At 39.0% G+C, this 16,696-nt stretch overlaps 1 protein-coding gene across 2 annotated transcripts in view; it reads right to left on the reverse strand.

The window, feature by feature from the left end:
• Window positions 1–16,696, reverse strand: part of PDE10A (phosphodiesterase 10A) — a 233,315-nt gene that overhangs the window by 94,641 nt on the left and 121,978 nt on the right. For both annotated transcript variants that reach the window (XM_053592323.1, XM_053592324.1), the window contains exons 4-5: window positions 2,391–2,511; window positions 857–906 (exon numbers count right to left, since the gene is read on the reverse strand). In XM_053592323.1, the coding sequence (XP_053448298.1) occupies window positions 857–906; window positions 2,391–2,511 (171 nt within the window). The remainder of the gene's footprint in view (window positions 1–856; window positions 907–2,390; window positions 2,512–16,696) is intronic.

Below are 16,696 nucleotides of genomic sequence, written 5' to 3' on the forward strand. Positions count from 1 at the left end.
GCACATATTTTGATTACTCAAGAATATAGGTCTCATACTACAAAAATACATCCCAATTCTCAAACAGCAACGCTTAACACATAAAAACTGAATAGTAGAAGTTTGCCAAATAAATGTATAAATGGGTTTTATATATTTAAGCTATGAATATAAGTAGCATTGGCTCAGATCATGGCAAAATACATTATGCATGTGTTTGCAATACCATAACAAAAACTAAATGCCAGTTATTGAATATCTTGAAATATTTTTGAAAGCGCCTGTACGTGTTACATTTGACAGGCTGTGTGTGAGGTAAACTAGACCAGAAGATGCAGGACCAGCCTGCTGGTGGAAGCCTGGGAAAGTCACAGCTGAGCATCTCCATACCCTGAATGGCCTGAGCCACAGACGAGGCACCCCAGGGACTTAGACTCAGTAACTCTTCCGTAGGACTTTGAGGGTCATCTTTAAAAACCCTAATAGTTACACAGAAATGTTAAACTTCTGATCTCATTTCATGCTACATAAATCACATGTAAGGGGCACAATGTCTCCCCACACGTCCCACCCCATGATGCGGAGACGACTTATATACAAAACAGGAAGTGTAGAAAGACCAGTCATAATAGAGGACACCAAAAGCCAAAGCGAAACTATTACATCAAGAAATTATAGGATTCTGTGCCTAAATGTCCACACGTCAGTAACATTCTTGACTGGTAATAACCACACTGAAACAAATTACAAATTAGGTTTAAATCAAAGTACTTAGTTATGAAATGTCTATTAAGTTGTTTATAACTTAAGATTTTTATAATAAAGAGCTTATGATATTTTTTATCTAGAGCACCAAAATCTAAATTTAGATACTTACATTATTGCATTCTCCAAGGAAGTACAGTGCAAATCCGTCAGCATTTGTGGCTGCCAAAGTAATAAAAAGAGAAGAATCTAATCTCAGTGCAAGAATGTCGCACATATGAATTCTCTACAGTGAGGCTCAGAGACAAGGTCTTCCGAATATATTTGGTGACATACTCAAGGGTCACACAGTAAACACAGTGTGATAATTTACGGCTCTCCTCAATAACACTGTTGGAATGTCTTCCGTATGTTTCATCAGTGATTGCAAACCTTAAGATGTGACATCCTCCAAGCACATAGCAGTAAACACACTAAGCAATAAAATATTAGAATACCAGAAATGATGTTCACTATACTGAATAACCAGACGACCACCTCCCAAAAGGACCGTGTGCACGTTATCACTGAAGTGAGCACAATTTAACTCACCTGAAATTGCTTCAAGGTCATCATTCAAGTTACCATGGTGGGTAATAGAATTTCCTGAATTTAACCACCTCTTAAATCCTTTTTATCTTTGTGTCTTTGGGTAAGATATTTAACCTCTCTGTCACACAGGTTCCTCATTAGTAAAATGGTGATGATAACAGAAACTACCTCTTGAGGTTGTAATGAAAATAAATGCGTTAAGACAAATAACATGTGTGCGTACTAAGCACATAAAAAATGTTATCACTATTATTGTAGCATTAGTATTTTTTTATTTTCAAATAAAAAACCCAAAAGATATAACTGCCATACATAATAGGTATCCTTCTAAAAAAAATCATGTGTTATAACCCAGTTATAACCCAAGAATAGGGGGAGGGGGAAAGGGAGGGAGGGGAGGGAGGAGGGGGGCGGAGGGAGGGTGATTGGTGGGATTACACCTGAGGTGCATCTTACAAGGGTACATGCGAAACTTAGTAAATGTAGAATATAAATGTCTAAACACAATAACTAAGAAAATGCCAGGAACGCTATGTTAACCAGTGTGATGAAAATATGTCAAACGGTCTATAAAACCAGTGTATGGTGCCCCATGATCGCATTAATGTACACAGCTATGATTTAATAAAAAAAAATTTTTTTAAAAATCATGTGTTGTAAAAAAAATACACCTTTGTAAAGAACTATTTTCTGATATAACTTTTCCCATTTTAATTACAATATAACCACTTCCTGTATAGTCTATACAATTGTCAGCAACCCAAGTAAATTTAAAATGCTTGTTCTCCCATAAAATTTAAGCATTTCCTTTACAAAGATGTGATTGAATTCAACAAAACTATGCTTTCCAAAGAAAACTAGGTACAAATTAGAGAGCACCTCGTTTATCTCAATTATACATCAGGCAGATAATTATTTGGAATTAACTAATTTAGAAATTTTTAGGTTTGACTCATTCTGGTAGTTTCACAAAAACATACTTTCATTTAACTTAGTCCAGTAATAGAAGTAAATAAATGACTTTCATCTGCCTCTTAGTAAGTAAGTTAGTTTATGACTTTTTGTGAAAGAATCTTGGTCCAATTTTTCTCAGAGGAATAAAAAGTGTTTCTTACCTATTTTAATGATGCTACTCAGTTCATAAAGAAGTAGGTGGTTGTCTCCTCCTGTGTCCAGCCGTTGTTCTATGTAGCTGTTTAGTTCATACACAACTCCCTGCATATTTGTATCTTGGTACTTTGAATAAAAAATAACAAAAATAAAGACCATAGTTAAAAAAATAAACTATAATAAAAATTCCTTAGTGTGTAAAACATACTATGAAAACATATGACTCCATATACTGGCCGTTCGTTATGCTGTGTCTGGGATCTGATTCCCTTCCCTTTAGTCTCTGGAGCCTATTTGCTTTCTTGAACACCCAACCACAGTAAACCATTGGCCTTCAACCCAGTTTCTTTAACTTTTTGTTCCTAAAATTTATCTGGTCAACAGTCCTAACTTCCCAGTTATTTTCTAGCTCCAGATTTTTTCTAAGTCTTGCTGATCTGCAGGTACCAGATGACAGTCAGAATTTACATAAAACAGCATGAGCACTTGAAATTCTCATGCTCCAAGACATGCCAGCATCTCAGGGGGTCACAAAAACTCAGGTTGCTTTCTTTGTCATCTGTAAACAAGATCCTATCTATTTAAGCTTTTTTATGTTTTTAATAAATCCAGGTATTCTATTCTAACCTAACTTTTCTTCTTACCACTTATTCAGACTACTAGTTCTGCATTCGCTTTAACCCAAAGTCCTGGGAAAGAGCTTATCTGAGAACAAAGCTAACAAACTGAGCCGAGAGAGTGACAGACAAATGACAGACCTTGAACCCCTGGATCTAGCCATGCAAAAGCCTCCATGCCTAAAAATCTGTCACTAAACCCTTCCTTCACATTAAACAAAACATTCCCTGTGGACGTCATTTTTCCTATAAGAGAAAGGAGCTTCGCCTGGTTCAAGGTGGGTTTTCAGTCTTTGTATAGTGAAGTCCCTACACAAATGATATCCACGTGTACACCTGCCTCTGACTGGGTAATTCTGAGACTTTAGTAACAGCTGCGTGCAGGGTGGAGATCAGCAGCCAGATGTTCTCCGTCTCCTTTAGACAGGAAATGGTTTATCACAAACAAGTGAGAACAAGACAACATTCTGGGACATGGGCAGTTTATCATGAGATTTCATCTCACTTCTCTGGGATTTAGTTTTCTCATTTGTGTAAGAAGAAGAATAAATTATACTATCTTAAAAATGCAACATTAAAATTTCTATGATAATCTATGACCTAGCTTTTAATTATTCTCCTTGTTTATATTAATTTTAAGATTCTAATCTTTAACCTAATAGAATGTCAGCACATCGTGTTTTGTTACTGATTACAATTGTATAAATATTATTAACAGCAAAATGCTTTTCCATCATTACTCTTCTTCTATAATATATTGATATAATAACTCTAAAATATTAGGAACCTATCTGCATAGTTAATGAATCATTCAAACTATAAAATACTGAAAAACTTAAATTTACATGCAAATGTAAAATAATAAGCATAATTATTATTTGGTAGCCTATGATGACTTTGTGACTTATCAGTACTGTTATAAAAGGAAAGTCAGAGTTAACAAATGATAAAAAATTTCAAACCACACACTTCAGAGATGCTCTTCCAGAAACCACAAGAGAACGCTTACTAAGGCATCAATTCAGTTTCACAGCATAAACTCTCAAGTCTATGGCTGGACTAATAGAAAACTATAATGGAATGCTAATAAAGATATCAAGAGCCTGTATTTCCACAGCATTTTTTAACTTCAGAAAGTCCTTCTGCTGTCTTATAAGAACCTTTAAAAAGTTTACACGGAGTATCACCAAGGCATTCATAAGTAGCTCTAGCTCATTTTGAGCTAGAATGTCAAGGTAGCGTAAGCTGGGCGCTACACAATTTCCCAGAACTTGGAATCAAATTGGAGACCACAATTATCATTTTCTGTTTCTTGCTGATTTCACGCAGTGCTTGTTCTTTATATGAGCAACTACTAAAAATATAGCTTCACAGAGATACAACTTCAATGAAACAACTATATTGATTTAAAATTTAAAAAGGGACTATGTCAAGCTAACACTGAAGCTGTGAATTATGTCAAGGTCTGTCCAATAGATGTCATTGTGTTTCCCATGAAATATTAATATCTCCTGAATATCCTGTGGGTTTGCTACAATGCCTCAAGCAACATAGACGGATACCACAGAAAAGCCACGCTCTTGCTCAGAGGGAAATATTCCATGAGATACAATGGTAATGAGTGAAGCAGTATTAATCTTTGGGTCAGAAAGAAATGAAGAGGTGGTCTAGCCAGGAGGACAGGCGTTCCCACTGTCAAACACGCAGGTTGGAAGACCACTAAGCCAGAGGAGTTGAGAGGTAATTCAAGAATAAAATGGAAGCTTGTGATCAGGGTTAGTACTGAGAGCTCCTGATCCCGTGGGGTAGCTCCAATACCCTGAAGAGCAACAATCTGTTAGAAAATGTAAGACAAAGTTAAACTGGATCACATATCTAACAGCATGAAAGGGAGCTTTCTGTTTCTAGCATAAGCCCCAATATTTAAATATCTTTCCCTCATCATTCTTTAGATTTGTTTCTTTTGTATCTTTTTCCTAACATTTTATTTTGACAAAAATTCAATTTTATAGAAAACCACAAGAACAGTATAAGAAATACCTGTATACCCTTTACTCCAAATTTTCCTATATTGAAATCCAAACCCCCAATGTGATGGAGACATTAGGAGTTGGTCCTTTGGGTGGTGTGGGGTGGTGACTATTTCCTGAGAACAGAGACCTGAAGAATGGGATTAGTGTCTTCCTGGAAGAGACTCCAGGATCTTCCCCGACACTTTCCACCACATAAAGTTATAGCAAGAAGATGGCCTACAAACCAGGAACTGGGCCTGTACCAGACGTCAAATCTGCCAGCAATTTGATCTGGGACTTCAGAACTATGAGAAATAAATTTCTGAAGTTTATAAGCCACTCAGCCTATGGAACTCTGTTGCAGTTGCTGAACTAAGACATCAAGATTTACCAATAATTTATATTTTATCTTATTTCCTTTAACATTCTCAGTAAATTCTATCAATCAATCTAAACACACACATAATAGTAATGAAGATGTTTAATTTTGAAGAGCAAATTTGTGTACTCATTTACCTTGAAAGCTTTAGTGTGCATTTCCTTAAAAAAAAAAAACAAAGAAGAAGAATATTCTTTTACAAATGCAATGGAAAATAATAATCTTGGGGAAGCCCCCCCCCCCCAATTTCTTATGTGAAAGGGAAGATCAACCTGGAGGCTGAGTCCTGCGACACCCCCTTCCACATGAAGAGCTGTTACAATATGTATTAGCCACATTCCAGGGAAAGGTAAAAAGCATCCATTACCTACAAAGACTGCTCCACAGATTACTCCTAAGGAAATTTTTTGCTGGTCTCCAAAAACAAGGACATGAAAATTAAAACTTAGGTCTATAGGCTAATACCACCTTGTAAAATTAAATTCTGCTCAATTCTACACTAATACTGTTGATTACAAGTTTATCTTCCCAGGTGCAGAACAGAGACAAGATCAATCATTCTTCCACTCACCCAGGGACATCTGTGCAATTGATTCTTCTTTTGCACCCTTTTTCTCTTCCAACATTCACCTTATCTTATGCAAAAGGTAGAGCTCCCGGGCTTCATAAGAATATAACCGTTGCCTCACTACCCGTCCCTGCCTCCTTTTTCTTTCTGCATGCCCTCTGATCCTCTAAAATACTGAAGTACCCAAATTCCTCTTCAGAAATAAACAGTCACAGGTGCTTCTGTGGGCTTATGTTTTCCCCTAGAAGTATCCTCAAATTTTGGTTTAACCAACCTTTATTGATTGAGACTTTGTCTCATTCACTTATTTGGGGTTGTCATGAGTTACAATAGAGGAAATGATCAGAAAATTTAACATTACCACAAAAATATTAGCTAATTAAACATCCACATTCACATTTCAGCCACTGTCCTAATACTGTCTATTACGGCTATCTGACCCCCACCTCGGTCCAAATTCAAATCCCAAATCACATATGACACTTAGCTGTCGAGTCTTTTCAGTACCTTTCACTGTACGACAGTTCCTCAGCCTTTCTTTGTTTCTTGAACTTGACGCTTTTGAAGAATACAGCCAGTCTGGATTTGTCTGATGTTTTCTCAAGATCAGATTGAGGGTCCACATTTTTTCCAGGAATAAAACAAAGTGATGAAGCTACAATCCTATCACCCCTTCTGTGTTTGTTATTTGGCGTTTTACTGGAAGAAGAGCTCTCCGTTTTCCCTGCCTCATTCATTCATATGAATATGGACTCAATATTGTATCCAATAGAGTATCACCCACTACTGCCGCCATTCAATGTGATGCTCACTGTATCATGTAAGGCCAGGATAGTTTCCGCCTCCCTTCCGTGTCCTCCTCGTTCTCTCGGCACTTCCTTCCCTTCTTGTCTCATACCTCACCAGCCCCTGACTCTGCCATTTACAATTCTAATTTCAAAGAAATCACAGTTCTTTTCAGTAAACAACAGTGTTTAAAATCCAAGAGCTAGAGCTATATCCCACCACTGTCCTTGCTTCTAAGCTTCTCATTTATACAAACATGATATACATGAGGACACACACGGGTACATGCAAATGTGTGTGTATAATTCCCTACGTGTTGATCTCCTTATATACACATCTATAAAGAGGGATTAAAAACTCTGACCTTGTTTTGATACCTTCAGTTTCAACCAAACACCACAGCGTACATTCAAGTATTCTTCATTTCCATGTATGTAATTACCTTAGTCAACAGGAAGAAATCTGGCAATATCCTTAATATATTTACATATTTTCTCAAGTCCGGACTACAAAGAGGTAGTTTCAGCACTGCTAAGTTATACCATTACAAATAACAAACCCCCTAATTAGATGTTAATATTCAATAGTCTTATAGGCAAAATTTATAAACACTGAAATACATAATTCATTATATGTTGACAAATGGGTAAATCCTTGTAACATATATCCAATCAAGATACAGAACATTTAATGTCTTCATAAAGTCCCTCCCACAGGCCTTTTTAATCAATCCCCATCCCCAAGACAACCACTCTTTTTGACCTTTATTCCACCTGAACTGATTAATTCATGCAGTTTTTAGAGCTGTACTCAAATGAATCAAACAGTATCTAGTCTTCTGAACCTGCCTCATTTGCTCACTAGGTTGTCTGTAAATTCATCCATATTGCCGTGGGTTTCAGTCATCTGTCCCTTCCTCTTGCTGGTGGCATTCTGTTGTATAAATAATACTCAAAACTGTTTATCTGTTCTAATGATGTTGGACATTCAGGATGCCTATGCTTCTATTTAAGGGCTATTTTAAATAAAGCTGATATTTCATATAGAAATATTTTTGTGACATAAGTTTTCAATTATCTTTGGCAACTATCAGAGTAAAATCCTTAGGTCACAAGGTAAGTATATGTTTAAATTTACAAGAAACTACCAAGCTTCTTTCCATGCTTTTTAATCTTAAGATAAAGTCATTAAAATCACTTAGGGATTTAAAAAGGAAATAAGTTATAAGCAAAGGTGATATACATTATATAAAAAATACAGGGTGAAAAATCCAGTCTCCTCTAAGGATGAGCCAGGAGATTTGAGCCTCACGGGCACGGCCTGGAAGAGCGCAGGGGAGCACAGAGGAGGCCACTAACCCTTTGCAAATACTGATTTCAAAAAGTTTTAAAATCATGAATAGCAAAGCCAGGAGCGGTAGTTACTCACCCTGAGCCTACTCTAGCACTAAGGGCAAAAAAGGAAATGCAGCCGCCCTCCCTCATCTTGCAACACAACTGAGCACAGAGCGGCGGAGCAGTTCCGGGCTTCTCTGTGGGGCGAGGGAGGCGTGCTGTGCCAGCATCGTGGCCAAGGAGTCCGCAGACAGCATGTCAGAGAGCGCGAGAGCGAGGAGGAAATGTTTAAAGGGAGGGAGAAGAGCAACCAGCAGGACAGGAGGATGACGGTCACTGCTAACGTTCAGGACCAACATGGACAAGGCAGGCCTGGGGAGGGGAGAGCGAGCAGCGGGGGAGTCTGCAGTAAGTGAGGCTCTGCGGTTACAGTCATCAGCTCCACAGAGGGAAAGAGAAATGGTAAAAACTGGTATTTCTAAAGAACATTGCAGTTTTCAAAGGGCTTTTTATAATATTAACTAATTCAGTTTAGGACAAAAAGGTCCACAAGATGTCAGTATTCTGACTGATCTTCTGACCAGCTCTTAGTCCATCTCTCTCCCTCTCCTTGGAACTTCCTATTCCCTGAGACAAAACAATATGAAAATTAGGTGAATTAGTAACTCTCCAATGATGTGTCTAAGTGTCAAAGTACAAGAGACAGGCATATGTGTTGTGACTTTAAGTCAAAGGCTAGCAGTGAGTGACCTTAGGGAGGAAGGTAAGTAGAAAGGGAGGCCTGCTGGGCCAGTCAACCAAGCTGGGAATGCAAAGGAAACATTCTGGAAGGAAATTAAAAGTGCAACCCCAGACACTAGTATGGTGAGTCATACCTATAATCCTAGAACTTGGGAATGCTAAAGCAAGCATAACATGACCCCATCTCTACCAGAAATAAAAAGTTAGCTAGGTGTGGTGGTGCACACCTGTAGTCCCAGACACGTAGGAGGCTGAGGCAGGAGGATCACGTGAGCCCAGGAGTTGGAGGCTACTATGAGTTACGATGATGGCATTACACTGTAGCCTGGGCAACAGAGTGAAATCTGGTCTCAAAATAAATAAAGTGCTCTTCCAGTCAACACACGAATGCCTACTGCTGATATGGATTAAGTTTTAGTTCAAGTCTAATCCAGAGAAAGGCTCTACCTTTTCTCAATAACATGAAGGCTGAGAGACTGTGAGGAAGCTGCAGGAGAAAAGTTTGAAGCGAGCACAGATCAGCTCAAGAGGTTTAACATAAAAGCGCAAAGTGAAGCTGCAAGTGCTGGTGCAGGAGCTGCAGCAAATTACTCAGAAGGTCAGCTAGTGTCATCGATAAAGATGGCTACGCTAAACCGCAGATTCCCGGGCTTAGATTGGAAGATATGCCATCTAGATATGCCCATACCTAAGGCAGCTGCTGATTTTAGGTTGAAGCCGAAGCTAACCATTCCAAAAATCCTAGGGATCAGAATTGTGATAAATCAATAAAACAACAAAGTCTGAAAGAAAGCACACCTGTTTACAGCATGGCTTACTGGATATTTTGAGCCCCCAGTTGAGACCTAGCGTTCAGCCAAAGAAAAAAAATTCTTGCAAAATATTACTCCTCATTGGTAATGCACCTGGTCACCCAAGGTCTCCGGGCAGGTGCACAAGATCGATCCTGTCTTCATCCCCACTAACAGGCATGAAGCATCTATTCTGCAGCCTAAGGATCAAATAGTAACTTTGACTTTCAAATCTTAATATTTAAGAAATACATTTCATAAGGCTGTAGCTGTCATAGACAATGATTCTCTGATGAATATGGGAAAAGTAAATTTAAAACCCTCTGCAAAGGATTTGCCATTGAGGACATTCACCATTCATAAGGGGAGGTCCAAATGTCAACATAAGAGAGTTTGGAATAAGGTGATTCTCACTCTTCCGGATGATTCCGGACTTAAAACTCCAGTGAGGAAGGTAATTGCAGATATGGGAAAAAGAGCAAGAGAACTAGACTCAGAAGTAGAGTCAGAGATCTGACTGAACTGCCACAGTCTCATGATAAAACTTAAATGGACTGGGAGTTGCTTCTCGTGGATGAGCCAAGAAAGTGGTTTCCTGAGATGGCATTTACTCTTTCTGAAGACACTGTGAACACTGGTTTTTACATATTGCCAGACATAATTGATAAAGTGGCAGCGGGTTTTACAGGACTGAATCCAGTATCAGAAGATGTTCTATGGTGGGTGAAAGGCTACCAACGCTGTCATGCGCTATACAGAAATCCTTCCTGATAACAAGCGTCCACTCACGTGGCAACCTTCACTGTGTCTTATTTGAAGAAGTCATCACAGTCACCAAACCTTCAGCAACCACTACTCTGATCAGTCAGCAGCCATCAATGTTGAAGCAAAAAAATTACTACTTGTTGAAGGCCCCAATTATCATTACCATTTATAGCAATAAAATAATTATTTCTAATTAAAGTATGTACTTCTTAAGACACAATGCTGTTAAATGGCAGTATAGTGTAAGTACAGCCTTTTATGCTCTGGGAAAACAAAAATTCTTCGTGACTCACTTTATTGCAAATTTGCTTTATTTCCCTGGTCTGAGAACAAATCCCAGTATCTCTGAGGAATGCCCATATGTAAATAAACTCTGTAAACAAATACTTCTTTAGCAACATGTCACTCATTTATATTGTTAAGTATAACACCAGGTTCCCGCTCTCATGAAAGTGAAATCCTAGTTGGAGAAAAGAGAGAAACAGGAAAATATCCATTAATAAAAACATAACAAAAACGAACACCTTTGATACCTTGTTGCCATCTTTAATAAACTGCAATCTGGGATCAACTGAACTTAACACGTAACTACTCTGTTGCTGAGTGATTATTATATTCCATTCCATGCAACAAAGAAATGTCCCCAAAACAACAACCTTTAAACAGCCTTTGACTTGTGGGCCAGGGGCAGCCATCTGCATGGGCACCTCTGCATGGTACTTTTCAAAATCTGTAACCTAACAAAGACTTGTAAGTGCCAAGAATGGTGTGATAAAACAGGTGGTAATAGAAAATCTTGTGAAAGAGGAATACGTTGAGTTCCCACTTTAAATTTTTTTATCATAATGGTTTGATACTGTTTTTTAGTTCAAAGGACCCCTTATCCACTGCCATAGTGACTAATAAAGCTTCCATACATCATCAATATCACTTCATTATTATGAAATCAGGGACAAATTTTAATAGTTAAATGGTCAGTATCTGTAATCTATTGTTAAGATGATGGGCTTCACCTTAAGTACAAACACACAAATCACTGTCTTTGGTAAACATTTTCCAATATTTATTTTTTTTTCAATTTTTTTTTATTGTTGCAGTTTGGCCAGGGTTGGCTTTGAACTCACCACCCTCAGTATATGGGGCCAGCACCCTACTCACTGAGCCACAGGCACTACCCGTATTTTCCAATATTTAAATGATTGATATGAGCTGTTTCCATGTGGCAGAACGGTATCTTCAGTTATGCAAAAAAATGTTTTACAGCTAATTCCCTCCAGAAGCCAATGTGCCCCATGGGGATGTCTGAAGTTTCTCTGTGGCTATAGCTTTCAAAATGAAATTTAGGCTAAAACAGCCAATCCATAATTTACAATAAGAATTTTTCTTTCTGGTTTCCACGAAATACAAGGTTGAGTGCCTAGAGATATTTCAACTAGTGTGATATGAACTTTGCCGCAGGCATCCTCTGGGGTTCTTGCTCACAGGGGTAAGAAATTCTTGTTGGGATCTTTGACATTCGAAATTCAAAATGTCAGAATCTCACTTTACCTGACTGGAACATTCCATCTGTCACCTGTTCCTCTGGTTTCTAAATGTTACAGACGTGTTGATGATAAATAAAAAACCAGGCCAGGCGAGGTGGCTCACGCTTGTAATCCTAACACTCTGGGAGGCCGAGGCGGGTGAATTGGCTGACCTCACACGCTTGAGACCAGCCTGAGCCACAGTAAGACCTCATCTCTAAAAAAAATAGCTGGTGGGCACCTATAGTCACTTAAGCCCAGGAGTTTGAGGTTGCTGTGAGCTGTGATGCCACAGCACTCTACAGAAGAGGACAAAGTAAGACTCTGTCTCAAAAAAAAAAAACCAGAAAGAAAGAAAAGAAAAGAAAACAAGGAAGAGAGAAAGACAAAGAGAGAGAGAGAGAGGTTATACATGTCTTCAGGTAACTGTTTTTACTGCTTCCATCCCATAATACAGAGATCCAACCCTACAGAAGGACCACGTCCCCTGGCCCTATCCATGCCACTCCATAGACACACCAATCTCACCCATCTTCCCACTCCTCCCTCCTCACCCACCAAATCCTTCCACTGCACCCTAGACCTCCTTATCATCCACAAACCCCTTTTATTCTGGAAGAAATTTTGTTTGTCTATTTGTTTATTCATTTGGAAAAGACTGGCTATCCCAAGAAAAATAAATATTTTAAAGGTGACATCTATGACAGCCTGTCCCTTCACTTCACTCAACAGCCAAAGGAAAGTAAAACCAAGGTGAATTAGTGATGAAACCGGGCAATTATGGCTGCTACATGCTATAAATTTCAAGACAACGTTGCAGGACATAATATCAATGAAGCCAAAGTTTAAAAAGTCACCAAGAGTTCACTTAAATTCTTCTCCTTCCCAGGAAAATGATACCGTTGCATAAAGTAAATAAAAAACATTCTGGGGCAAAAAAAAAGACATGAGATCCCATTTCACAGGGTAATATTTGGCTGTGAACTCATGCTATATCTTCAACAGGGCTGTGTGTTCAGAAACACATTGAAGAAAAATCCACAGAAACTTCATGACTCACGAGCAGAATTGAGCATTTCCACAAAAACCTGGCATAGAAACACTCAATGGAATGTACGTAAGTCCCACTGTTTACCAGGCCAAATGAAAATGAAGATAAGACTATGGCATCTGGAGTGTGTTTCAGTCAACCAGGATAAAAGTCACAGAGACCCACTCCTTCCTGGGAATACCCACAACCCCAGCTTCCTGGAGAGTCCCCTCGGTCTCTTCAGACTGTTCTGGTGCCACTGATCCTCAAGCTGTAGCCCTCTCAACAGGAACGTTCTGAGGACGTTGCATGACACGTAAACAGAAGTAAGGAATATCTAACTACGAATAGCACACCTATCATTTAAGAATAAACAAAATTTTAAAACAATGAATACATGACCTCTCCACATATATCACAAAATACTAAAAAGAAGAAATAAAACCTACCAAAAATATCTGACGTGTTAGTATTATAGCAGTATACTCAGGATAAAAGCTAATTTAGGATGTCGTAGGAGGAAGACTATATGCAAAAGAAATTTTGGGAAAGCGTCTGCCTTGAATTCTCAAGAAAATTAAAGAAAACTTAACAGTAAGTTATTATCAATGAGATCACAAGACAGATCAAAATGAGGAAAAAGCACCCAAAATACAGAAGTAGTTTAATTTAAAAAGCCACATTGAATTTAAATAGAGTTAGAAACAGTGAAGAAGAGAACTGTGCTGTGGAAGGTCAAGCTAATGACACAACACATCTGAGTGGTTCTAGAAAGCACAGGAGAGCAGGAGAGGACGGGGGACGCCAGGAGAGGACGGGGACGCCGATCCTCCGTGATCTTAGAGAGAATACAGGAACGGGAGAGAACCCAGGTATGCACAAGAAAAGAACAATATCCTGAAAGACTGGAAAAGACTGAGAAAGCTCAACACATACCAGGTTAAATTAAGGAAAGTTAAAACCACTTATAAATAACTTTGCAAAAATAATGAATTCCAAAAGCAATTGATATCCTTTTATAAATGTTCAGAAATGACAAAAGCAACATTTAGTTGAAAAAGAAAACCAAAATGCTTTCAATATTCCTCCTTCATCGGATTAGATAAAAGAGCATAATGAAATATATCTTACGGAGACAAGACGTGTACCCGAGAGATTCTAGACTTGGCTAGAATTTCACATTTTAAGAACTCAATATCTGAACACTCTTTTTTTTATTTTTTGATTTTTTTCCCTGTTCCTGTCAGAAATCTTAGTAAATTATGAGCTGGAATCACTTTAATAACAACAGTAACAGTAATAATAAAATAAAGGATTAATAGTGTTTGTTAGATGAAAACAAATGACGGAGGTATCTCTCAGTTCTCCCTCCCAGCCCCTTCCTTTCTGAGCAAAGCTTTCTCCTCCTTCACTCAGACCCAGCTAGTGGCCCCCCTTGCTGTGCCTTGAACCTGCCAAGTGCACCCTGGCCAAAGGGTCCATGTACTGACTGTCCCAGGAGCCAGGAAAGGTCTTCCCCAGTTCTCAGCAAAGTTCACTCAAATGTGTCCTGGGTGAGCCTCAGCTGTGTCCCGGGTGAGCCTCAGATGTGTCCCAGGTGAGCCTCAGATGTGTCCCAGGTGAGCCTTCCCAGGGAACAGCAACTACCCGACTCTGGCTTTGTCTGTCTCCACAGCACTTAGTACCCCTGACCCACGCATCTGTTATTAACTTACTGTGTGTAATGTCTCTGCCCCACAAGGGCAAGAATTTCTGTCTAGTTTTTTCCTTGATGTATCCCAGGAACCTGGAAGAGCTGGGGCTCAACCAATAAATATTTGTTGATCAAATGACAATGTCTAGTTAGGAAAACACAGCACACTGGTTAAGATATCCTGCTTTCAACAAAGCATTTGACAAGTTCACATTATTCTCATAGGTGACTTTTCCACACTCAGCATTTTCTTAAGTGAAAAATTATTGAAAAGGAGGCATAGAAAAACAACGTGGAAAAATTACTCAAATTTGTGGCTTCAAAACTTAGGGAGTATATTAGAAATAAGATAGGGTTCATCTGCCTAAGCTGAGATGGGCCAAAACAAGATAAAATGAAGCTGAAACAAATGTACAGACCCACAGTTAAAATTTTGAAACCAAATCTATTGGGCAAAGAAGTCTTTTGCTATCCTCCCACTTCACCGATTTCTCCTCCTTCGTCCCCTTTGCTAATGTTTCCACACCTTTCCCACCATTCAATAACCAGACTGCCCAGAGTTCAGTGCTCAGATTTTTACTCTTTCTCCATAGATACATTCCCTAAGTAATCTTATTTAATCCTGTGGTTTTAAATATCTTTTATACATTACAGATTCAAATATCTATACTATGAACTTTCTTCCTAACTTGACCATATATACACTTGATTCCTAAATATCTCCAATTCTGTGTCTGATAACTTAACTTAGTAATTTTCCAACCTCCCTTAACTCCATTCTGTCTGTAGTCTTTCCCATAATAATAAAGAGAAGTTATAATATACCAAGTGTTCACACCAAAAAAAGTTGGCAGTTATTAGAGAGATTCTTCTCTTCTCACACACCATGTACAACTCACAGCAAAGCCCGTCAGCCTCTCCCTCCCAACACACCCAACTCTGATGACACTTCACTGGGGCAGCCCTAGGCTAAGACATCATCCTCCCCCCTAACTACTGGGTCCCTCTGTTTCCACCTTTATTGTGTATACTTTTAATTCAGCAGCTAGGAAAGGGCCTCTGTAGCACTATTCTACACCAACTTCATCTCCCGATAGCCTCCTCGTCACTCGCTCTGTTCCAGGCACAGTGACTTCTCCTCCTTCTTTTATTCCCATAGGTCCCTGCTCAAGCGTCAACTGATGGAATTCACCTTACTGACCACTGCGCATGTCCAGTAAGCCCATAGCCCAGCCTGAACCCACCATCACTCGGTATCCGCTTTGCTCTTCCACACAATTATCAGAGTATTTATCACTGCTGAGAAAAATATAAACATTTATACACATTCAGTTTGTTGAACTGTTTTCACCACTCCCGTCTAGACTACAAGTACCTGAACCCTGTCTGTTTTGCTCACAACTGTATCCTCAGCACGGTAGAACATGACTGCTCAATAAATGCTTATCAGCTGATTAAGAAGTAAGAAGACAGGAAGGGAAGGAGGAAAAGAAAACAGGAGAAAAGGAAGCAGGAAAGAGTCATAGCACATGCAGATACGATTTGATCTCCTGGAAAAAAAAAACAAAACAAAACAGTAGTTTACCGAAAGCTCATTAACAAGAAATGTCCTAGACTTCCTTAAAAACAAAACAAACAAACAAAAAATGAATTCTCCTTGGGAGACTTTGCAGACACACATTTTTCAAACCAAGACATGTCTGCACCCTACCTCATCGTTCACAGTGAGGCCGTCCTGGTCTACAGCACCATATTGAGGCTGCCATATACTTGCAGCTATTCAACAGCGTATGGTGTTGTGCAAAGAACGTCGACCTGAACCCTAAGTCAGCATTTAGAAGTTAAAGTTTAAAAAATAAGCAAGGAATCTGACAAGGTAGCTGACTTGGGACTCTGGTTGCCAGACTGTCTCAGAAAGAAGGAAAAGTTTTACATTAAAAAAAAAAAAAATGAGATGTAATTACTACAGGAAAGTGCCAGAAGCTACCAGAGATTCCAGAGGAGGATGTAACAAAGCAGAACCAAATGGGGCAGGACCCCAGCAGAGCCCAGACCTGAGGAACTCGGAGGCC

The sequence above is a fragment of the Nycticebus coucang genome, chromosome 5, assembly GCF_027406575.1.
Source record: "Nycticebus coucang isolate mNycCou1 chromosome 5, mNycCou1.pri, whole genome shotgun sequence".
Taxonomy (NCBI): domain Eukaryota; kingdom Metazoa; phylum Chordata; class Mammalia; order Primates; family Lorisidae; genus Nycticebus; species Nycticebus coucang.